The sequence below is a fragment of the Syngnathus scovelli genome, chromosome 6, assembly GCF_024217435.2.
Source record: "Syngnathus scovelli strain Florida chromosome 6, RoL_Ssco_1.2, whole genome shotgun sequence".
Classification (NCBI taxonomy): Eukaryota; Metazoa; Chordata; class Actinopteri; order Syngnathiformes; family Syngnathidae; genus Syngnathus; species Syngnathus scovelli.
In genome coordinates, this window is record NC_090852.1 from 14,203,191 (window position 1) to 14,228,283 (window position 25,093).

Below are 25,093 nucleotides of genomic sequence, written 5' to 3' on the forward strand. Positions count from 1 at the left end.
GTTAACCGTTATATGCCTGTAAAAAACAAACAAACAAAAAAACAAAACAAAAAACAATCAAACAAACAAACTAAACTGAGGCTTTCTTTCTTTGCAGAAACACATTTTGCAGTTTTGACTGATATTCAAAAGAGAGCTGTACATTACAGTGAATTATTGGTTCATAAATTTAATCCATTCCGTAAATTTGATTGTAAAACCAAGGTGACGTTTCCCATTGAAATGAATGGAACTGTGACTGATATGTTATAGTCCCTGATGGAATGTACAGTATGTTTATCTTATTTTTATCAATGTGTGGTTAAAAAAAAAAACATAAATACAGGAAGAAGTAAAAAACAAATTCAGATATTTTATCTATTTACCTCCTTAGTTGACCGGTTCAAACAGTTCTGACATTCTTTCAAAACATTTCAGTATATGTTTTGCATTTCAGAACTCACATGCAATTTCTACAGGGACTGCAAGCATCAATACACAATTTTCATTTTATTATGATGGTAATATAACTATAACATTGCCAAGAATGAGAATGACCAGCGATTCTTACAAAACAGTGTTCCATTTTTTTAAAAATTATAAACTACTTCAACTCTAAACTGCTCATGTTAAGCAGATCTGGGCAAAAACACCAAATGATCTTTACTGTGCTTAACTAGCTGATGGCAAATTCACTGAATTAAGAGTGCGCTCACTGTGTCAGGAGGCGAAATATAGATTTATGGATTTATAGTTTGAAGGGCGAAAGTGACAAACTTAAGCAATGACTGCAAAAGATGGAATGAAGTGATAAGTAAACAGGCAGAGGATGAAATGGTTGTGGAGCGAGACTGACAGAGGCCAGGGTTAGATGAAGTGGGAAACAAACACTATGCGGTTTAGAAGGAAATTATAATTTTTTATATGCATTTAATGCATTTGTTGATTGTAATTCTTCTTATTGTTCAGTTTACATTTAATGTTTGTAAAATTAATATTTTAGAAAAAAAATCTGTATGGTCTCCCTGTGCATGGGTTTTCTGTGGGTATGCCCTTCCACATTCTAAAAATATGCAAGTTAGGTTAAGTGAAGTCAAAATTTGCCTTAGGTGTAAATGTAAATGATGTTTGCTCATTATGTGCCAGGCATACGACTAGCTGGCTGATGATCCGTTCAGGGTGTACAACCGCCTCTCGGCCAAAATCTGACAAAACCAAAGCAGCAACACAAAGTAACACAGAAGTGAAAGTATTGTCAGTTACGCAACAGAATGGGCACAGCAAAAATAAGATCAAGAATCTTTGAATTCTCCTTTTCTATCATAAGGATGTGTGTAATTGAGCAGAGAAGAGAGTTTGAATTCAAAGTTGTATTGGGAATTTACACCAAAAGTAAAAAGAACAAAATAAAATGCTGATGTTTTCAAAAATACCAATCCTTTTCTGAATTTACTCTCATTCAGCCCAGTACCAAAACTTGCTGGAATATTCAGGTAAAGATTTGAAGATTGCAACCGACTATAGTTTATAGCTTTGGACTCAATTCCACACAATCCAGTTTCAAGTTTTATTATCAAGAATTACTTGACGTTGTTTAACTGTCTGCTTTTCCTCTCACTTCAGCCCTTGAATACCACAATCTCAACACGTCCACTGCAACCAGGAGCTATTGGGTTATAACAGGTAAACTGTGCTGTATACAACTTTTTATGTCACACTACTGGCTTTCCCTTCTGTTTTATGCCTTCTTTCTTTAGTTGCATTCATTTTGTATGTTGGTTAAGTTGGGTTTAGTCACATTCGAACTCCTATGAAAATTCTGTTTGAACCAGGAGAGTGTAGCACAATACAATATTGTCAATTTTTTTTTCAGGGATAAACAATTCTGCAATTTGTATATTCAACCAAATCAAATCATCTCTCTCTATCTCTCTCGCTCTCGCTCTCCTCCCATGCTCTCACTCTCACAAACCAACAAACACACATCTTTTTCATTTAAAAAGACCAAGGAAATTACCCAAACATTGCTAAGTGAACATTAAAATATAGAAAGAAAATTGCCATTCACAAAGTGTCTCGAGAGCTGGTCGTTACAAACAATTTAAATTCATCAATATGCCAACAATAACCTCCATTAATCGTGGTTGTCCTTTATTTTGTTTTGGCTGTGTGGTTGTGTTTTTATTTGTTCAGTAAGTGCCCCTTCTCCCAGACTTGTTTCAAAACATTTTTGTGAGTATAACAATAATGTACATTGCAGTTACAATGTTTTGCAAGACAGATATTCTGTCCAGGCCGGAATATTTAACTTGATTTGTCAATGGATTAGCCAAATATTTGTGCATGTGAATTGTATTTCATACGCAAGTCAAACATTCAGTACCTTGAATAGCCATTTCTTGTATATATGGCTTTAAGTGTTTAAGGTGCAGTCAGCCTCAGCAGATGCTGTGGGTGAGATGTCAGCTTGCTTGAATGTGGGCCGTTCACAACCTCATGCCGTTTTAACACGCAATGTGAGCAAAACCAAATACAAACCTACTCAGCATAACCTAATGGGACAGAGTGAAAAAGTGATTTGTCCTAACAACATCTCTCAAGACCTTTCTTGCGTGCTGACTTACACTTTACAGTGCGCAGCGTGTCTTTAGGTGCCCTATTTGAGCGAAAACGCTATTGATGTTTAATTCACAGGTTGGTCAGAGGGAAAGATCGCTTCACATCACATCAGGGCCCAGTGTGAATGATGCTGAAGTGTGTTTGTGTCTGTACATAGACTTAACTCTTGTTGGATATATATATATCTATATCTTGAGTGGCCTTTATTCCCTAAACCCACACCTTATCCTTGTGCGTGTGCACTCAGTGATCCAGGATGTGGACAAGTCTTCTCTGGAGGCCAACTACCACAGCTTTGCCAGCTTGATGGAACAGCGGCTGGCTGAGCTCTTCCATGTAGCTGGTCGGCAGGGCTCTCAAACCTTTCGGTCCAAGCGTGCAACAACTGTTGGGGGCTACACCGTACAGGTGAGTGCTGATATTGATATTCAAGTTAATTTTCTAATAGCTACATCAAATACTATATTGTATAATGGGCAAAATAAAGATTTCTACTGATTACTCATAATTACTTAGCAAGTGGTTTTTCTAGATAGATAGAAGGGGAACCACCCCCATCCCCGTAAATACATTTTGATCCATGTTTGTTGTAATGACTATGTTAATATTTGCATTATTAATGTATGTCAGAGTACTGGCAGCATACTGTACATCATAAATATACATATATATGTATCAGGTAGATGCCCAATTTGTTTGTCACATTGTGAATCAGCTAGATGAAATTATGCTACTCTTTCAAAGCTGGTGGATAAATGGAACTCAAAGGTCCATTGTAAATTTTGTCAGCTGCATGTTGTGCAAATTACGATAAGAATTGTCTTCTCCTGGGTGTGTTATGCTTTACACACACTCAAGATTTTATGGGAAGTCACAGATGACTGATTTTATAGCTACGTAGCGACAAAGACAAAAGAGGGAGATGCGCACAGAGGGACATCCAGCAAATGTCACAGGCCCTGTTGACAAAATCAAACTGCCAGCCTTATACAATTCAGTGGTGTTCATATACAATTTTCTCTCGCTTCTCATGAAAATAAATAGCAGCTTCCAGCAAAGCACCTGAGTTGAGACTTCTTCAAGTATTGTTATCCTAAAACAGAAAACCCATTTTGAATGTTGACTTGTTCGATCTAATTAAAACAAAGACGTGGATTTTGTCAGTGTGGCCATGTTGTAGATAACAAACAATAATGCAAGATTTTCTCTTTGTTGTCCTTTCTCAGATGGTAAGCATGCGCCGGCTGCCTGGTCCCAAGAACCCAGCGGAGATGACGTATTACGCACAAATGAATGGAGCACCCATCACTGGAACCACAGCCGCTAAGACGCTGAGCAGTTTGGATTCCCAGACCATGGCACTGACTCTGGGTTACTTTGTGCAAGTGCAGGCTGAACGTAAGTTTTGATTTTATTTATTTCAGAGTTGAGAGGGTTATTTTAAAAAAAAGTTTTTTGATAGTTAATAATTATCTGTTAAAAGGAATGTAGTATTGTTAGATTAAAATAATGAAAGTTGATTACTTTTCAGTACTTATGGAGTACTGCAATACAATATATGTTTTAAAAACACAAAACAGTGAGCTGTATAACACGCTACTCACACACACACAGATGCAGTATAATGCCTCCAAGAGGCAAAACAATTTGCACATATTTTTTCCAAACATGCAATGTAAGTTGAGTAAACCAGTTACATCTTGACAATGTAGAAAATTTATGACAAATTAAGAAGTAAACATTAAAGGATTATGTGTGAGGCGTTTACGCTTGAGTGAAAAAAAACCCTGACCCTCCAATATTTTAGTTCGCTTGTCATCTGCAGAATTTAAAGCTACAAATGATCACAGTCTTTAGTTATGGTTTAGAATTTGTGCTCACTGCTTTTATACTACAGTGCAAAAAGCACTTGTGGTTTGTATGTACTTCTTATCTAGGAATCATAAGGCTGTGAGGGATGATTTGATTTATGTTGTCATGTTTGTCCTGTAATTATTATTAAGGTTTTGCTAATGGATAAATTCATGTTTACATGACAGTTTAAAACATTTGAATTGGACTTATTAACATCCTAATGATCACATACTCTAATTTTGATTGTGAAAGCTATTCTGTATATTTAATAATAATCAACCCTAGTCTCATGCGTTTATTATTCGGCGGGCTTCAGAGTATTTCAAATTTCCAATTGGGTTCTGTGTGGTGTTTGAATTGAATCATCAGAAAAAAGACAGAAATGTCAAGCTGTTAAGTACAAGCTCATGTCTATGAATGTCTTGTTTCACAGAAAAACGCAAAGGGAATTTATCTGCTTTCACAGAGGACAAAGCAAATCAATACTTATTCACATTTGAGAGGCTGAAATAAGAGGAAACGCAGCAGAAATACTTTTGTTCTGCTCAAATGTACATCAAATGAAGATTGTCTCTAACTTGAAGCCAGTGGCAGGATTTTGGGTCGTTTGGTAGAAAACACAAAACAACAGCAGAGAGATGCTGTGTTAGGACCATACTGTACATTAATATAACATGAGCATAAACAGATGGAGAGGAGGGGGGAGGAACTCAGAAATGATTAAGGACAAACTTGAGCCTGCCCTAACTATGTGCATTGGCACAGTGTGTATTGGAAGTAAAGAGGGTTCAATGAAAGGGCACACTCATAACAGAATTTGAAAGATGGCTCGATGGCACGGAATTGAATGGAGAGTGTGCCAACCGCAATTAAATCTGAAAACCATTTTGTTGTTGATTATCAGGCCGGGAGCTTCATTGCTTTGAGGATTTTTGACCTTGTACTGAGTATGTACTGTTTGTGTGTAGAAGGACTTTTCAAAGTTAGTGCAATGAAGCTAGTTCACTAAAGACACACAGTTAAAATGATCAACATCTAAATTTTACATGTTTCAAAGCAATAGAGGCAAAAGCGATACGATTTTTAAGGCAGCGTTAAAAGCTAACAATACTGACTGACAACAGTGTTTGGGGAACAATTAATTGCAAGTTTTGACAGTTTTAACAGTTCTTCAGGCACAGAAAAATCAATGCTATGCTGTGCATGGGTGTTGGAATTTGTGGATAGTTTTGAGTAGTACTAAGAAAATAAAATATACTAATTGTTACTAAAATGGTAATATTCAACAGTTGGACTAATGAATAGAAATACGTTTTTTTGAATTGCTGTATTTTATGCTGTTAAAATTTGGACATCCGCTGTTATTATAAACATTGAGAGCTACGCATTGTGTAACGTCTTGTATGTTTTTTTAATAGGGTCGTTCTGAAGTAAAACATTTCCTCGATATTCAAAAAGCACAGACTGCACAGTTTTTTTTTTTTTTTTTTGGTACTCACTTTTGAGGCACTTCTCATCTGAAAATGTTACCAGCTAACAAAAGTATGTTGTTTGCCTCATTTGCATCACAACTCAACAGTTTCAGCAGTTGTTCAAGTTGCTTTTGATTTGCTTTTAGGGGAAATTGTGTTGTTCATGTTTGCTGAATGTTGTTCATACTGAAGTATCTGAAGAGCACTTCATGTTCCCTCACACCTATTTTCTCCCCCTCACTTTCCGAGAATCTATAATTAGCTAACTGGAGCCTTACCAACAATCTGCCCTTCTCTTTGTGAGGAATGTCATTTGCCTCATTCACACTGCTTTCACAAATTCCTGATAAGCATCTGTATTCGGACATCTGCAAAATACTTCAGTTTTACACTTTGCCCAGGTAATACCAGGTATTTTAATTGGACTACAAATACTTTTCAAGAACATACAAACACTTATTTACACAGCATTGTTATAATCAGTGGTGCAAAAAGCTTTGGACCATTTTCCAATTAATCTACCGTGCTTGTTTTTGGACTGTGATGCAGTACTTGGAACAAACACGGCCAACTTGAAATATCCTAGGCGAGATTCAACTCCAGAACCCTCCAGCTGTATAGCAGATACGTGCCACAGTGCTGTCCGAATGTGTAAATGTTTCTACTCTTAGGTAGGGCCAGTGGTAGATACACAACCACGGATAGTTCACTTTCACTTGGGTAAAAAGCATAGAGCTCGAAACTCTTCTTGGTCATCAGTTGAATAGCTAATTGCTGGTACTGCCTTTCCTGTTTGACGTTAGTCCAGCTTCAAACCCTAATGATGGCTTCTATTTCGTGTGCAGCTGTGGTGAAGATGCCGCAGAGCAACTTGTGGCTGATGGCCGTCCTCACACCTCTGTTCTTGCTGATGGTGGTAATCGGAATGGTGGTCTTCATTCTGTGTAAGAGAAACAGGGTCATCTTTAAAGCTGGGGCCTTCAGGACCTTCAAAAGCCGCTCCAAGGTAAGTCAGGCTCATCTTCATATGCCAGCTGTTATTTCCATATTGCTCCCTTTTTTCCTAAAAATGATGAAGCTACCCTGGGGGTGGTTCATAATAATAAAATATTTTTTATCATCACTGCTGTAACATGCTTCAGTACCCAATTTATAAATATTACATAACCCGGATTTGTGACACGTCACACCGAAAAGTGATTGTGTTAAGTTGTCCCTTCAGGACAGGAAAATTGAATCCCACCTGTGTGGGTCTTGGCTCATTTATTCTTCTCGCTGCCCAATAGCCCTTGGTCGGTGCTAATCATGCATGTTGCAAAGACTAATGAGCAGAGAGGAGAAGAGCAAGGATCACTGCACTGCAAGGGAACCTTTGGGTTATATTCGCCCTTTAAAATCATAGCAATCAAACATGTTCATTTGAGGTTAAATAAAAATCCTTTATTTCAAATGTACGGTGTGGGTTGTATAGATTTTATTGACTGGTTTGACTTGGCTATATTGTTTTTTTCTATGTGAAGTCCAATGCACGACTGCCTAAACTGTTTTTTAGGTGAAACTGACACAATATTGACACTTACACAAAGTTAACGTTTCCACCACATAAAAATACGGATAGCTACATATGGATGAATGGCTTAGTCGATGGATGAATACAGATAGCTGGATACTGGAACAGAAGTTTTTAAATTTCAATTCACAAGCCTAAATTAAAGGTAGGTGAGATTCTTTAATCAAAATGCACAAAGGGTGAAGAATGACAGCACACCTCGCATCTACTCTGGTTGAAATTTCTGGGTTTGGTTCAAATAGTCAAATACGTGCCGGGTGTCAGAAACTAATGTTAACTTTGACATGATTGTCCTTCTGTTGAAAATGGTGCATCTGTTTAAAATGGCAGATCTTCAGCCATTGGGCGGAGATAAGTTTTGTGGTGGTGGTAGTGTGTGTGTGTGCGTTGCTATGTGAAATAGCTTTACTAAATCACAATCCAGTATGATTCAGAGTATTAAAAAAAATCTGGATTTACATGGTTGTTTAAAGGGGAAGTCAACACAAAAACATTTGTTAAGATAATATTTCAATGCAGCCCCACCAGTCCAAGCACTGCATTATGATTAAAATTGAATTTGTAGAAAAGGAATTAAGAAGCATCCCTACATTTTTACCCATTGCAGTGGCAGCCATTTTGCCACTTGCTGTCGACTGAAATTACATCATAGTGCCAAAGGGCTCATCTTGAGAACATTCCATGGCCAAAAGTGCATTTTGCTGCTTAATTTTTATTCTGCACATAAAATACTATTGTGAAGAGGTTTTCGTGGTTTACTTCCCCTTAAATTTCAAACTTGGTGGTTAGCCAGGCACCCCAGAAACGGATTAAATTATTTGTAACAATTATTTGTAGCAATTCAAAAAAATACATCTTCCATACGTGCCCGTTGACATACTGAGCTCATAGCAAAGGATGTCACCACATCAGCAGATGCAGTATTTATTTAATTGACAACAATGTCAAGAATCTGCCAAAAACAAAACCAAGACAAACAAACAAACAAAAGAAAATAGGTCTACTCAAGTTTATCCTTCATCCCTTTCGCCTGACCTTGTATTTTCCGTTTTATTCTGTCATAAATTTTTTAAATCTCTTCCTGACCTTTTCCCTTCAACTTTTTGCTGTTCAGACCTCATATCGACGAGAGGGAAGTTACCACCACCAGGTACTGTCTGAGATTTAGGATTAGTTGAACACTGTCTGGCTGAGTGAATGTTTTGGTCATTTGATTGGTGTACTGCCCACGACCCTCGTGAGGATAAGCGGTACGGAAGATGAATGAATGAATGATTAGTGTACTGCTATGTTGGGCTGCTTTTGTTGCTTCTGGGTGAAATCGTGCATGTGGCTGCTGTTTCATCATGGCTTGGTCCATCCCCCTCACTGACCATGACAGATCACCAGGACATGCGACAATGTTAAGTGGCCGTGAAGAAATGTGAAAGTGACTGTAATAGGGCTGTAAATTTGTTCCTTAAGATTTAAAGTTATCGGGTTAGAGGCAACAGGCTGGGTTAAACACGGAATCTGTAAAAGTAGCCTAATGGCTTTAGTTCTGACTGCAGCCAGCCATTTTTTACCGATGCTCATAAACATGAACAACAAAATGGAAGCTTAATAACTAGGCTCTAAATAATGATGCAAATTTGTGTCACCAGCCTAGACTGATTTGCACCTATTAGCCCTTTCGCTTCTTCCTTTCCTTTCAACACAGTTGTTTTATTCTACCTTGGCTTCAGCTAATGCCCGTGATTCAAGACTTTTTCCTAGAAGGTCCATTTAATTACTCATTATAAATTAAGCAGCCCCAGAAGGGATGACAGTTTCTGCAGGTTGAAGATAAAAGCTTACAAAGTTACAGGTAGAGAGGTTAGTAGTTGTTCTTGTAATAATGGTGCACGCTAATATAGTAATTATGTCAGTATTTCTTACCCTCATCACTCAAAGTGAAATCTGAGACAAGGCTGGCATGATTTGCAGTAAGAGTAAGGAATACGGTAGTTTGGTGTGTCTTTTTCTCCCTCAGTCTGTCACTCCACTCACACAGAAGTGTAATATCATCGCTTTTGTCCATTGGGGCAAATACAAATTGTCATGCGTAACATTGACAAGTGCATCAAAATGTCAAGACTGTCAGTATTTACACTAAAAGTTGAACTTGGTGGCTAGCATAACGGCCACACGCACGCACACACACACACACACACACAGAGCATCATTAGAGTTAACCGTTCACATCATTCTAGTTAGTGGTCCTAAGTCAGTGCATTGTTATTTCTAAAGTAAAAGTATTTCCAATTGTTCATTTACTAATATAAGTCCTTTTGTGTTTTACAAAAGCCTGCAGTGCAATATAGCAATTTATTTTAGGATGTATTAATCGTTCATTTTCGATCTGGAGCTTGCATGCTCAAATTAAATAAACATTTCACACAGATATTTGGTACAGGAAGAGCTAGTGGCAAATTAAAATTAAATACCGACATCTGATTAAAAATTCAGATTATTTGCACGAGTAATAATCTTTTCACAGAAAAAAAAAATCACTGTGGGAAATCATCACTTCCTTCATCATTCAAACAGGCTAGTACTAATATTTTTCATGGTATAACAAGGTGAATCAGAAAATGAATGTGTTAATTGCATATGCCTCATAGTGATAAATAATCCTGGCGGCAAATGCTGGATGGATTATCTTGAATGGTTCTTTTTCTTGGGAGCTAGTTGCCAACACAATAGCTAGTGTTTGTGTTTGGCTCCATTCATTAAGACGCAAATCTTTAGCGATTTTGACGCGGATTGAGTTGATACAAACATCAGACATGCAGCTATGATACAAGTCACATGCACAATTGTATAAGTGGGGCATCAGAGTTGTCCCCCTTCAACACGGCAGTAAAAGCTCTATGATTTGATATCTATGCGGCTGCTGCCTGTCTGAATTGTACGTTTTACATTTGTCATTGACCCTTAATTACGTTTCATTGTAATGAAAGTAGTGTAGTGTGCTCACAAGCATGTATACATCAGTCGACCAATTGTAGCTGAAGGTCACTATGGCATATATTTGTATACATATTATACATACACAATGATTAAGCAGCTAATTTACCATTCCGAATACTACATGACATGTCAAATGTTCTTTTTTAGTGAGCAGATGCGGAGGTTTCAGAAAGGAGGTTGTCATGGGGATATCAAAGGGACCAACAAAATATGGGACAACACAGTTATTATTATTATAGTTTGTTATTTGACACAGCAGCTTGTCACAGGAAGAGTGTCTGACCACGTGTTTACTGCATGTAACTTTGCAGAGCGCTTCAGCTCTCGGTCCTGCTAGTGCTAAACTTAAATCAATATAGCTGCCGGGGGAATAGCTCATCTGCTGCATCTCATCAAGCTGCTATCTGAGTTTAAATTAGGCTTGAAGATAAGTGCAAGTAAGGAATGCAAGAACATGTCGTGCAGCAGTGCTGACTCTGTGTGGTCAGTATCTCCGTCATTTAATATAAAACCTTTCAGAAATGTTGGCCCATCTTTTCTCTTGCCTGGTCCAGTAGATGTTCAAAAACAAGGAGGTAAAGTTAATTTAGAAAAGCGCACACCGTGACTAAAAGAGACAGACCTTTCAGTGGAAAACACAGCATGAAATGTCAGATGTCTTCTTCAAGGTTATGATCATCCATTATATTTTTCCACCAATCCATATTCTGTGTAATGCATGACAGCTTTTACTGTGAGCATCGTTCACTCAGTGATGTATTCATCATTGCCAGTATTCAGTGCTTAATAGGTTGGCTGTGCAAAAGCATGTCATACTAATGTTTAATTATTTTTTTTTTTTTACTGTATTTCACTACATCTTAAAATAGAGTGGAATCAATGAGGTTGACCGCAATCTATTCTGAGATGCTGGTTGATCTCCAATTTGTACTGTACTGGATGGAAATATCATAAATTCACTGTATTAATTAACTGTGTTAATTAAAAGTGAAACTTGATGATAGTGGAATTTTCCAAAATGCACATTTAAAATGCATCTGCCGCTGTTTGTCTTCTATGCAGGGCACAATGAAATCACAAGACTAGCAAGAAAGTCAGGAAATAAAATGTAACGAATGGGCCGTGCTTAATGTTACCAGATGTAGAAGTCTCAGAAATTGCTTGCCTGTAAGGATGTTGTTGTTTTTATTTTCATTGGATTTTTATAATTCTACTGGGCAACGCAATGGTGCACTGGTTAGAATTGCCGCCTTACAGTTCAGTGGTTCAGGGTTTGATTACGGCTTCAGCCTTCCTAAGTGGACTTTGAATGTGCTAACGTGCCCTGCACGGGTTTTCTTGGGTGATTTTCTTTCCTCCCACATACCAAAAACATATTCGTCTATATGTGGCCTGCAATTGACTGGATAGGCTCCAGCACGCCCGCAATCCTCGTGAGGCCAAGCAGTTTGGAATATGAATAAATGAATCAATCAATAATTCTACTCAACAAAAACTGTCTGATTTTAAAAAGTTAATTTAAGTAATTTTTCCTTCATTAATCATGTTTGTCAGTTTAAAGCAACTGTTTTACAGGATAACTAAAATGTGTTGAACCTTCTTATTATTATCCAGTTTTATTTTTCATTTCTTAAGAAAAGAAAATAGTGGTTATACATTTAATATGTTGTATGTTAATAGAAACATTGCTTGATAGGGCACATTTAACTTCACACTTCTCCCTTCTTTCTTGCCCACTGCTCGTTTGTTTCATAAACAGTCAAAGATCGACCTGTGAACGGCAAGAGACCTCGAGCAAATGAATGTCTGCAATCTCCATGTATTTTTCACACAAAAAAGTCATCACACAACACTTAAGCTAGTCGAGTGCAAACACTCAAACCGTAACTGTATATTCATGCCGTTGAGAGTGCTCTCATCAATGTGTGCATGTGTCTACATGAGTGTGTATCAATTTCCCTGACACTCAGCCATGTGTTTTAAGGCTGGCTTATGGCACAGTGGTGTGTATTACGGATGAATTATTAACAATGCTGTCAGCCTGATGCCCACGCTGCCTAACCTCACATGCTCTCAGGATTTAGTATGCATCATCAAATACATTAGGCAGCCCATTTTAGAGTCGCTCGAAATAGAAAAGGAAGGCAAAAAAAAAAAAAATCTGGGATTCGTCTGCTTTGTTGTGCAACATAAAAATGATCTGACGGTCCTTTTCTTTTTTCTGTGCTGTAAGGGCAGAGAAATGCAGCAGTGCAAAGAATGTGTCTGCGCATTAGAGGTTTTAGGAAAATCTGTGTTCTCCTCTTTGTTCTCTTGATGCATTCATTCTTGACTTCCAGTGTGCTAAATTTGTAAAGCATCATGCTGTTTCTAATATTTTATTATGTCTGCCATGCCATTTGGGAACAGAAGCGCCATCCAATTGCCCTTTTCTGTCATGGAAATTATGCTTTACTTTGAGGTTCTACTTAGGTATGCATTTTGTCATATTACCTCACTTTTTATGCAATTAGTTCGACTCCAGTTTGAAATAGTAGCTTTTCTTTGCTGGAGCATTTCTTAACCCAGTAATGTAGGTTTTTAATACAGTATATCCATGGAGGGTGAGCCTTGTGAGCCAGTCCCAAAAGCCACAGATAAGCCATTGGTGCATCGGCCAATTTATGATTTGACAGATTTTACATACAAGTGAATCAAACTCTGTGAAGCACTTCCAAATGCTTAAATTTCACCACAAACCTTGGACCTGTTCAGTGACATCTATTTTATTTCTCCTTGCTCGACCTTTTGTCATGCCCAAGAGAGTTTTTGAGCTAGAGTGAACTCTCAAGGGATGGAGTGGAGTGCTCTCTGCTCTTGAAGAAATGTCACATTTCTGCATAGTTCCTGAGCGTTTGCAAATAAGTGCATGTTGGGACAGATACGAAAACTTGAGAGGCATGATTTGAGTTTTTTAGTAATAATTAAAAAGAAATCTGAATAACAAGAAAATCATATACCAGCATATGACCTTCAGTTTATTTACCTCCATAAATGTGTCTACTGTCACTTATGACACCGACAAAGCTTTCATTTTTCATTTTCAAGTTGGCGTACCGTATTTTCCGCACTATATGGCGCACCGGATTATAAGGCGCACCTTCAATAAAAGGCCCATTTTAAAACTTTGTCCATATATAAGGTGCACCGGATTATAAGGCGCACCTTCAATGAATGGCCGATTTTAAAACTTTGTCCATATATAAGTCTATATATTTGGACACGCCAGCCGTAGTGGCTCAATATTGGTCCATATATAAGGCGCACCAGATTATTTTGAGAAAATTGGAGGTTTTTAGGTGCGCCTTATAGTGCAGAAAACACGGTACTTGGTTTTTCAAGCCAGTAGTAGAATTCATCAAAAGAACATTGAAAAATGGACCAAACTTCTCATTACATCTTATCCATGAAATTAACAACCAAGGTCAACCAACATGTTTGCGAGCAATGACAAAAGGTCATTGGATAGTTTGCTGCTATCTAACTACCTTATACATGCATTAGTGTGAAACACTAATTGATAGGACATTGATCTGCTGGATGCTTGTGATTTGTCATGCTTTGCCCATCAAAACATGAATCAGTTTAGGCTGCAAAGCTGTTGTTGAGCTGTTGTTGCACAGCATGTTGGCTTTGTTGGCTTTCTGTTTGCTTTATGACCCGGAAAAAAAGAAATTAGTATGTCACCATGCTAATATTCATTTTGAGATGGTTTAAAAGGTTGTGTTTAATTCTTTTTTTTTTTTTTTTTTTTCTTTTGTCAGCCTGTTCAGGGCTTTGATTATGCCAAGAAGCACATGGGTCGCACTGGTGATGAGACCATCTCTTTAAATAAGGACACTTTGGTTCTGGGACTGCCTGTGCGAGATGCCCCGCTGTCAATGTCACTGGATAAGAAGGTGTACCAGGACGGCACTGCCAACAAGAGGCCACCATCTGCTGACATACACAAAGGAGGGTAAGTAAACAACTGTCCTATGATACACACACTGTTCTCAGCTTGATGTGCTATGCAAAAACAGCTGCTATTGTGTTCGAACAACAGAATTACTGACGCCAGAACCATTCAGCAGAAACAGACATCAGTGTTTGTTAAGACTAGGCAAATCCTCCAGTATGCTGAGCTAAATCAGAGAGATTGATGTGATTTAAAAATAAGTCAAGTGTTAACAAGAGGCTGTCTGCAGATACTTAGACAACAGAAAACATGCATGTACTGGATCTAAATGTTGTCAGATGATTAGCTTTTCTGAGGTGGTTACTGCTACAGTATCTTTGTGTGTGTTCTCCACAAAGTTTTTCCATTTACAGTTTGGCAAAGAGAAGCTCAGTTTGGTTTAAGGCTTGAGCACCACCTGTCGCCCCCTTTTGTCTCCTTTAACTGCATAACCAAATAACCCATTGAGCCTGTGGGTGGATTGTATCTGTATTTTTGTATTTAAGGCATGTTATGAATTGGTGTATGCACCCCCCCCTAAGAGAATTACAGACTATCACCACGTGCCTAAATATTACAAAGAGTCTGCATGTAATTTAAATGTTCTTTTACTATACAGACTACCACACTTTATAATTTTATAATACTGTCTACACAGAGTGCAGCAGAGTGTAGGTTGCTTGACAAAATTACCTTGGGCTCTTTTGTGGCGTTCAATCTGTGCTCGCATGGATACTTTGGCTTCCTCTCACATACTAAAAGCATATCGTGATTAGATAATTGAAGATTTGAATCTAATTGAAATTGGAGACAGGAACAAATAGATAGATAGATAGATAGATAGATAGATAGATAGATAGATAGATAGATAGATAGATAGATAGATAGATAGATAGATAGATAGATAGATAGATAGATAGATAGATAGATAGATAGATAGATAGATAGATAGATAGATAGATAGCAGTCGTGAAAATTGACGTAATAAATGTTTGTGATGTGTTTCATTAAATCTTAAATGCACTATGTATGAATGCAGAAAATTTACAGGCAACCATCGAGAGAATATTGGGAGAAGGTTTGCGACCTTGAACGAGCCCTGACGAAAACACATCATTCGATACCTTCGCAAATATTCGCTCCTCAGCGGGTTAATGTCTTAAGGGAATGCAAGATAAAACTTTGCTACATGTTCCTGTTTTACTATTGCTCTTTCCAAAAGGAAGCCACAAATGAGATGCATTTTTGCCTCCTTACAAAAATGCAAATTGAGGAACATGCACACAAATCAGTCTCATATTTACACACCCCTAAACGAAAATGCATCGGGGTGAGATTAGTCGTGCTTTACCCCTTGAGGACAAGAAACACATGTATATTTATAACCCTGACTTTCACCATGAAGAGAGTGGAACAATGATGACCGTATAAAAGGCTGGCATAATCAGCTTTACCAAACCATGTCGGGAAAACATTTTCCACCATCTATATAGAGAGGCAATTACAAATCCTCAAGCAAATGCTGCAGTCAGAATGGTATGATACATCATCAAGATGATATTTGGGGACTTCTTTATAAATGGAAATTACTTACAGCCACATTAAATTTGATGGAGGAACATAGAAGATTCAGTATGTTTTTCATGATAAAGCAATATTATCCACAGTCAGTCAATCTGTAGATGGCTTTCTTTTTTGTCTAGCTGCAGGGTACAGGGAGAACCCAACTACATTCGATATTCACACAGTCTAACGTTCTCACAGTATAATCACAGTGGAGATTGGGAGCAGGAACTCAACATGGCAGATTAATTGATGCACATAACAGGTTGGATTAGGAACACGAGGCACCGGACATGCTAAGAACATCATTTGGGTCAATGTGACTGACATAAGGACATGCATATTTAAAATGCTAAGTTAGTTTAGATACTCTAGCAAAAACATCATGTTGTTGTGGATTTAATGTTAGCAGTTTCTGGGTCAATTGGCAACTGCAGAGACAGGGACATGTGCTGAAAAAGGCTCGTCCTTCCCTAAACGCAGGCACAGGCGTTTCATTCGCCATGGGGGCCACAGGTTTGCGCAAGGAGATGCATTTGCTCATTTGCAATGGATACGCAATTGTCGTGCATATGCATTACCTTGAGGTCGGGCACCAAATTTGCTCGTGAAAAGATTGAGGCACTGATTACTGCGATGACAGCACGCGACAACTCTGAAGTCAGAGTGAGGTCGTTTACCTGTCGCTTGATAATGAGAAATTGATAACGTGGAAAACAACAGAGGATTGTACATTATCATTTGCCAAAGCTTTTGGAATCTAATTTGCATTTATTTCATTGAGGGTGATTTCATTTTATTTTATTTTATTTTATTACTACTATTAAGACAGGGTGACAATCTCGGTCATCTCAGAGAGTCTCTAAGAGAAGCTGCTGGTGGGTTTGGATGGATGGATGGATGGATGGATGGATGGATGGATGGATGGATGGATGGATGGATGGATGGATGGATGGATGGATGGATGGATGGATGGATGGATGGATGGATGGATGGATGGATGGATGGATGGATGGATGGATGGATGGATGGATGGATGGATGGATGGATGGATGGATGGATATGGATGGATACTTTACAGACAAATGAGGATTGATTCAGTTGCTATATTGTCCAGTATTCTCCAAGAAAAGTTTGCGTGGACCATGCATGTATATTTTTTCACACTTTCAGCTGCCTTTGACCATGTGACTGAAAATGTAACTCCACTTGTATCGACCGCAACACAGACCACAGTGTGTGTTTGTGTGTATTTCTCAAAATGTTAGCCTCGCCTGTGGCACTGATGTCTACTGATATCTGATCTACAGAATATGTGCACGTCACACCACCTGTAGATGAGATGGGCCTGGCACATTGTGTACCCACTGTGGCTTACATGGCTCAAGGCTGTGTGTGCGTGCGTGCTTGAGTCCGTGTGTGCCTGCGTGCATGCTTGAGTGCATGTATATGTTTTGGGGCATGTACACGGTTCATATGCCAGGTATCTCTAAGGGAAAAGAACATAAACAAATACAAAAGGTCTATTTTTGACTTACAGTACAGTAGTACATAGGCTTCTTCATAATCTGTACATACCGAGGATGGACAGACAGACGGACATACACATCAATATTGCATTTTCATGCAACCAACACTTGCTTTCCTAGTAATAAAAATGTCAGAAGAAAAATTCTATATTCTCTAAATCTTTTTAATTCCTGTAATAGTATTCAAATGTTTTTGTACGTAGTTTTTCGGCATTGTGAATATTTTTTTTAAACATTACCATCTGAACTTTGGGCCTTTTTTGTTTGCTTTTAGCTTTTCAATAATTGTTTCATTGTTTGCCTTCAAAATAATGCCATAAAATCAATTCTGCGTAAAAGGATAATTAAAAGGCTGTAACCCGACTACTAAAACTTGTTGGTGAAATTAATTGTTCTTATAGCTTTTGCACTGTACTTTCTGCTGTTTCGACTCTGTCTATTAGGTCTGCATAATTAATGCTGAATATTGATAACGTTTTATAACTACTAGTCCATTCAACTATTCAAATATTTTAAAGGAGATGCTCATTTTTCAAATGTGTTTCCATCATTATGTGCCTTGTTTGTGTACTGTACATGCTGAGACTCTAAAACCCTCTCCTCCCCTGCCTTCCGCAACCCTCTCTGTTACCATGGATACTACAGGCGGTTGCCAAGCGAGGATGGTTCAGTGTCGAGTAACAGCTCCGGGAAGCTGAACACCAGCAAGTGCTCCTCGGCCCGAAAGACAGCCACTGGCGGCAGTTGCAAGAATGGCAAGGAGGATCTGCACAAAAGGAGCGCCAATGGTGAGAAAGAAACAGAGATGTGGAAAGCTGATGAGTAAATGAAGGAGATTAAGCTAAAAAGAGACAGATGGTGAGGAAGTCTTTAGCTCCAGTATTTCTGCCAAAGGCAGTAGGTTGCTAATTAAAGTATATAGTAATCACTGGGTACACTGACCCATCTCATGCCACACATTTGTTACACTTCATTCGATGACATTTCGCCCAAAGGATAATTCCTGCAGTGAATATGATCAAAAGAAAATTATGCATACAGTGACTCAGTCTGATGCTGAATCATGCAGCTTGCCGGTGATGACACACACTGACAGTAATATCAAAGGAAACATTATTACTTTATCCCTAATAATACAATTCGGTTGTCTAATTCCATAATGCGGCCCTACAGGCAGGATTTGAGTGTCCATCGGGCAAAGTGGGCAAATGTCCAGTTGGCCGGCTGATGTGGTGGAATTAATTTTCAACCATTACTTTCAAAATGCATTCTCTCTGGACAGAGAGTGCAAATAACTGCCTTCGATGGCAAATTATGACTTAATGAGATGAAGCATTTAATTGTCACAGTCAAAGCTTATCAAGTCAAGTCAAGTCAAGTTTATTTGTATAGCCCTAAATCACAGTCTCAAAGGGCTTCACATAGCCAAAATTGACAATTATTCTCAAAGCATCCCCTGATCATAAGCTCCCAAAAGGGCAAGGAAAAACTCAAAAAACCCCTACCAGGGGAAAATGAGAAACCTTGAGAAGGGACCACAGATGGAAGGATCCCCCTTTCAGGATCACCAGGTTATAATGGATGCAGAGAGTACACAAGTAATACATAATATGAAAATCAATGAAAAAAAATGGATGTCGGAGGTGTCCTCGATTGTCCTGGCAGTGTCCTCAAGGGGGCCGAGCCGCAGCTCCCCCATCCCGAACTGGTCCCCGAGAATCCAGCCAGCCGCTATCCGCTTTTGAGCCACCTAACCCCCTCCCCAGCCGGGGAGGAGGTGGGCAGAGAGAACAGAACAAACTCCGGCCAAATCGGCCATCACAAGTTAGTTAAAGGCCATCTCATAGAAATGTGTCTTTAAACGTGTCTTAAATGTTTCTACTGAGGTAGTAGTTCTAATATCCATTGGTAGGGCATTCCAAAGCTCTGGAGCCCGAATAGAGAATGCTCTAGACCCTGCAGACATTTTCTTGGCCCTCGGTATAACTAAAAGACTAGCGTTTTGCGAACGAAGGTTACGAGACGGAACATAAGGAACGACTAGGTCGACGAGATATGAAGGCGCTAAGCCATGCAGTGCTTTATAGGTTAGTAGAAGAACCTTGAAGTCACATCTTAAATGGACCGGGAGCCAATGTAATTCGGCTAATATTGGGGTAATGTGATCAAATTTTCTTGACCGTGAGAGCAGCCTCGCAGCGGCATTTTGCACTAACTGTAGACTTTTAATACTGGATTTAGGAAGACCAGAGAATAATACATTACAGTAGTCCAGGCGCGACGTGACGAACGCATGTATAATAGTTTCCGCATCCCCGGTCGAGAGGATAGGACGAATCTTAGCAATATTACGAAGGTGAAAAAACGCAATCCTGGTTATATTCTTAATGTGTTTTTGAAAGGAGAGCGTTTGGTCAAATATTACCCCGAGATTAGTTACCGTATCACTCTGAGTGATAGTACGGTTATCTATAGTTATAGTGGTTTCCTTAAATAAATGTTGATAACGAGTAGGACCAATTATCAACATCTCAGTTTTATCCGGGTTAAGACGAAGGAAGTTGAGAGACATCCATTGTTTAATCTCCGCAAGGCACGCCTCGAGATTACAGCAGTCCTGTGGATCTGTCATCGATAACGGCATATATAATTGGGTGTCATCCGCGTAGCATTGAAAACTAATATTATATTTATGTATTATGCCCCCAAGCGGAATCATATAAATATTAAATAAAATCGGTCCGAGTACCGATCCCTGTGGGACACCACAAGTAACATTATAAAGCTCGGAGGACGTATTACCATGGACCACTCGGTGCGTCCTGCCTGATAGATAGGAATTGAACCAGCTTAGTGCTGACCCTGAGATACCAACACAACTTTTAAGACGCCCTAATAAAATATCGAAGTCTACAGTGTCAAAGGCAGCACTAAGATCAAGTAGTAACAATACAGACGACGTATTTGAATCCATAGCTATGAGGAGATCATTAGTCACTTTAGCAAGTGCTGTCTCTGTAGAATGATTGGCTCTAAAACCAGACTGAAAAGAGTCATATCGATTATTATCGACCATGTAATCAATAAGCTGCTGTGCTACTACTTTTTCGAGAAGTTTTGCTATGAATGGGAGGTTTGAAACTGGCCTATAATTACTGAGACAGTCCGGGTCAAGATTTGCTCGCTTAAGTAGTGGTTTAATAATAGCGGTTTTAAAGGCCATTGGCACTATCCCAGAGGAAACAGACAGATTGATTATATTTAAGATGGACGGTCCTAAAATTGGAAATAATTCTTTAAGTAGTTTGGCTGGAAGCGGGTCGAGTAAACATGTTGTTTGTTTAGCCGTACTAACCAATTTTGTAAGCATTTCAAGGGACACGCTTTTAAAATTTGAGAGGGTTATTGCATGATCCCCAGCGCTAGTAACAGGCGGAGCGATTGGCATGGTATTCTTGATCTCGTCCCTAATGGACTCAATCTTTTGAGCAAAAAATTTCATAAACTCGTCAGCTGAGTGGAAGGAGCTATCGGGGGTCGGCTGGCGCAGAGTTAGCTTTGCCACTGTATCAAATAAGTATTTAGGATTATTTTTATTAAGATTAATGACTTGCGAAAAATAACGAGTTTTTGCTAAAATAAGCGCATCTTTATATTTCAGGAGGCTGTCCTTCCATGCCTGATGGAAAACCTCAAGTTTGGTTAAACGCCATCTGCGCTCATGCTTTCTACATAATTGTTTAAACGTACGTGTTTCATCTGTGAACCACGGAGTTGGCCATCTACGGCGAGTTTTCAGACGTAGCGGTGCCACAGAGTCGATGGCTTTTAATAATGTCGCATTGAATTCATTTGTAAGATTATCGATAGAGCCACTGTACGCGGGAAACATGGCGGTTGCCGGCGACAGTAACTCAGATAGCGCAGTTGCAGTCATGGAGTTAAAATTACGGCTGCTATAATTCTGATTGCTCTCTTGTCTTTGACAAGGAACTAAAATTTCAAATTTTATTAAAAAATGATCAGACAGAACAGTAGTGTATGGCAGTACTGTTATATTTGAGGTTGCTAGTCCTCGGGATAATACCAGATCTAAGGTATTTCCATTCTTATGCGTTGCTGCCTGTACAGCTTGCGTAAAACCAAACGTATCGATTAAAGTTTGAAATGCCGAAGTCAGTGGCTCCGACGGTGAATTCATGTGGATGTTGAAATCACCCATGATAACTATATTATCTGCATTTGTCACTAGATCAGCCACAACTTCTGAAAATTCATCCAGGAAGCCAGAGTAAGCCCCGGGTGGGCGGTAAATAACAACAAGATAGAATGACGGTAACGCAGTGGATCGCACAATGAGAGCTTCAAATGTTTTAAATACGTGAATTGAGCGAGGCCTAAATCTAAGCTCAGAATTTGAGATGAGGGCGACACCCCCACCCTTTTTTCGAGGACGAGCCACATGCGAGCTCACAAAATTTGGAGGCGAGGCCTCGTTAAGTGGCAGCAGTTCATTAGGTTTTAACCAGGTCTCGGAAAGACCAAAAACATTTAGATTATGTTCCGTGATAAGGTCATTAACGAGAACTGCTTTCGTATGAAGTGATCTAATATTCATAAAACCGAATTTAAGTGTAATTGGTTGATCAGGGTGCGTATCTATCGAAGGATTTTTAAACGGGATGCGAGTAAAATTGTGTTCTCTAGGCCTAATATCACCTCTCAAAAGTTTATTAGGGCGGTGGGATGAAACGACCGTGGGAATTTGATGATGAGTATTTGTTACACATGTGAAGTTATCTAAAACAGGCACCGTTTCAACAGCAAGACCGGTCGGGACGGAGTGATTGGATTTGTCTACTACCCCAGTAGAAAGTGTGTTTATGTGTACTGCAGCACTATTTAAACTGTCGCGCTCTAGTCTACACGAGGAGCTATGTGTATGCTGAAAGTCTAGCCTAGCGCTAGTTAACTTTAACTTAACAGACTCCAAACCCATCCTCACAGGTGGTCTAATCACCTGTGCCCTGGCCTGCTCTAAAGTGACCTGTCATGAGTGGCTCAAACAGTAATCTATATTCCTAGAAAGAGTGAAGGCGCCTTCACGGTTAGGGTGAAGGCCGTCCTTCCTCAGCAGGTCGGGGCGGCCCCAGAAGGAGGACCAGTTATCTATAAAATACAGTCCCTGCTTTTTACAGAACCCAGCCATCCATCGATTAAGGGAGACTAATCTACTAAACCTCTCATCAGTGCCTCTCCCAGGCAGGGGGCCAGAGACAAATACTCGATGCCGACTCATCTTTCTGGCAAGATCACAAGTCCTCGCTATGTTTTTCTTTGTGATCTCTGACTGTCTCATCCTAACATCATTGGAGCCGACGTGTATCACTATGTCCGAGTAGCTAGTGTTGTTGGAACTACGCTGTTGACTAGGCCTATTGCGAGTCAGCTCCCTAAGATTAGCTTCTATGTCGGGTGCTCTGCCCCCAGGAATACACATTACCGTGGCTGGATTTTTAAGCGTAATGTTGCGGGTAATGGAGTCGCCTATGACCAAAGTGCGAGGGCCAGCAGACCGAGATGTCTTTGGACGGCTATGCGTCTTACCTGGCTCATCGCGATTAGCAAGCCGCTTGGGGCTAATGCTAACCGGGCTAGCGGGCTGACTACAGCCCGCGTCTGTGTCCGCCGCAACTACTGTTATCGCACTATTCTGCTCTAACTGGCGGACACGTCCCTCTAGCAGAGACAACCTCTCTAAGAGAAGGGTGCAGTTGGTGCACGAAGCCGTACATACCTCTTGGTCCGCTGCCATACTTTGTGTCCGAAGAGCGACGATCTCTCAGCAATGAAACTAATTGCATTCACGTGACAACAGAGCAATATAGTCAGGTGATTGTTTGTTGTACATGGATGTGTGGAGCTGCCAATGTGGAGGAAAAATATTTTGACTGGCAAATAGGTTACGTTTGGGCCTTTCCTTGTCACTGTTGTTTTTCATCACTTATGCCTCAACACTTCTGGTTTTCACAGTGATTTATTGTGTTTACACAAGCAAATGAATGAATAGGAGAGGAGAGGATGAGTAACTGTCTCATTTTCTCAGAGAAGCTGGGATGGTCAGAAGTAACGATATAGTCGGGTTGGAAATGGGGTGAGGGGTATTAGTGAACAAAACACATTGCTGTCAAAAATGAAGTGATAGATAAAGTCACAATAAAATCTGAGCACAGCAAGAGCATTGTTGAAGTACAAGACAACTAATATCGTGTAGCAATCTTGCTGGATGAACTCTACACCTTGTTCATCAAAAAACTTGAAAATTAGACTCCACAATATGTTCAAGTTGTGTGGATGTTCTGATTCACAATTTCTTCTGCTCACCTTTCCTAACCTCAGTCGTCACTGAAGTAAAGCGCAAGAGGAGCTACAAATAATAAATGCACGGTAGCGTTGCAGCCAAGATGAATTGTGGTTGTGTGGGTTTGAGGTTGAGTTGATGGCAGACTGTTTTAGCCCTACAATGAAGCCGTCTGCCCGATGATGTCAGGCAATGAGTCATCCGAGTTCGAGTAAACTACAACGTTGTCCATCTGCTGATGCCTGCAATAACATGCACATAAACTTTACCGTTAATGCTGCGAAGCCCATGACGTCAAAGATTTGACAACATACACAGCTATGGTTCCATATACTGTGAAGTGTCATCTAGGATGGTGAAGACTGGATTGACCTCAGCTAGACACCACATCACATCGCTTTCAACCATCCAGCAAGTTATTCTGTTCAGGGTTGTGGAAAAGCTACAAACTGTCCCAGCGGATTGTGGATGAAAGGGAGACTCTACCCAGGCTTAGTTGCCACTTAATCAATCACAGTGCAGATAGAGACAGACAGCTTTTCACACTTACATTGGTGACAAGCAGTCACCGTGTGGGAATCAATCCCACGGCCACTGCACAAATAGTACGATTATTAATGATGCGCACCAGTCAATGACATTTTTGAAAGGGTGGTGCGTTGGCATACCAAAAAGTGTAAATAACGTAAAATGGTGGACTCGGTTCACTGGAACTGTGTGTTGAATTTAAATGGTCAGATCTACTCGTATGTACACATATTTTATTGGGATTAAAAGCTCATTCTGTTAATATTAAGTCTGTGTATGAATAATAATTCATTTTCAACATTGCACATTTGACAAATTCAAAATGTTGACATTTGTTTTATATGGTAACAAAAGATAATGTCTATCTCAAAATTCTCAGAATCAGTTTCTCGTGATCAGTCATTTCATTGATTTTTTTGAAAGCACAAATCAGAAAAGCATAAATAATAAGTATATATATTTTTTTTTTATTGAAGTTGGCCAAGTGTGTGCATAAAGCAGACTTCGAACATACATGATTATTTTTAATGCTCTGCCATAACTATTATTAAACACAGACAAATTGATGCGTTTAAAAATCTGGCAACATTTTCTGACTGTAACATCAGAGATGCCTTAAGGGACAGCTAACCTTCATCCTTCCTCCTCCAC

At 39.3% G+C, this 25,093-nt stretch overlaps 1 protein-coding gene across 3 annotated transcripts in view; it reads left to right on the forward strand.

Moving 5' to 3' along the window:
- The window catches only part of kiaa1549la (KIAA1549-like a), a 69,193-nt gene that overhangs the window by 29,987 nt on the left and 14,113 nt on the right, over window positions 1–25,093 (forward strand). For 2 of the 3 annotated variants that reach the window (XM_049724370.1, XM_049724371.1), the window contains exons 8-14: window positions 1,603–1,662; window positions 2,846–3,006; window positions 3,825–3,996; window positions 6,770–6,930; window positions 8,609–8,644; window positions 14,289–14,482; window positions 18,199–18,341. In XM_049724370.1, the coding sequence (XP_049580327.1) occupies window positions 1,603–1,662; window positions 2,846–3,006; window positions 3,825–3,996; window positions 6,770–6,930; window positions 8,609–8,644; window positions 14,289–14,482; window positions 18,199–18,341 (927 nt within the window). The remainder of the gene's footprint in view (window positions 1–1,602; window positions 1,663–2,845; window positions 3,007–3,824; window positions 3,997–6,769; window positions 6,931–8,608; window positions 8,645–14,288; window positions 14,483–18,198; window positions 18,342–25,093) is intronic. The other variant, XM_049724372.1, reaches the window with a different exon arrangement.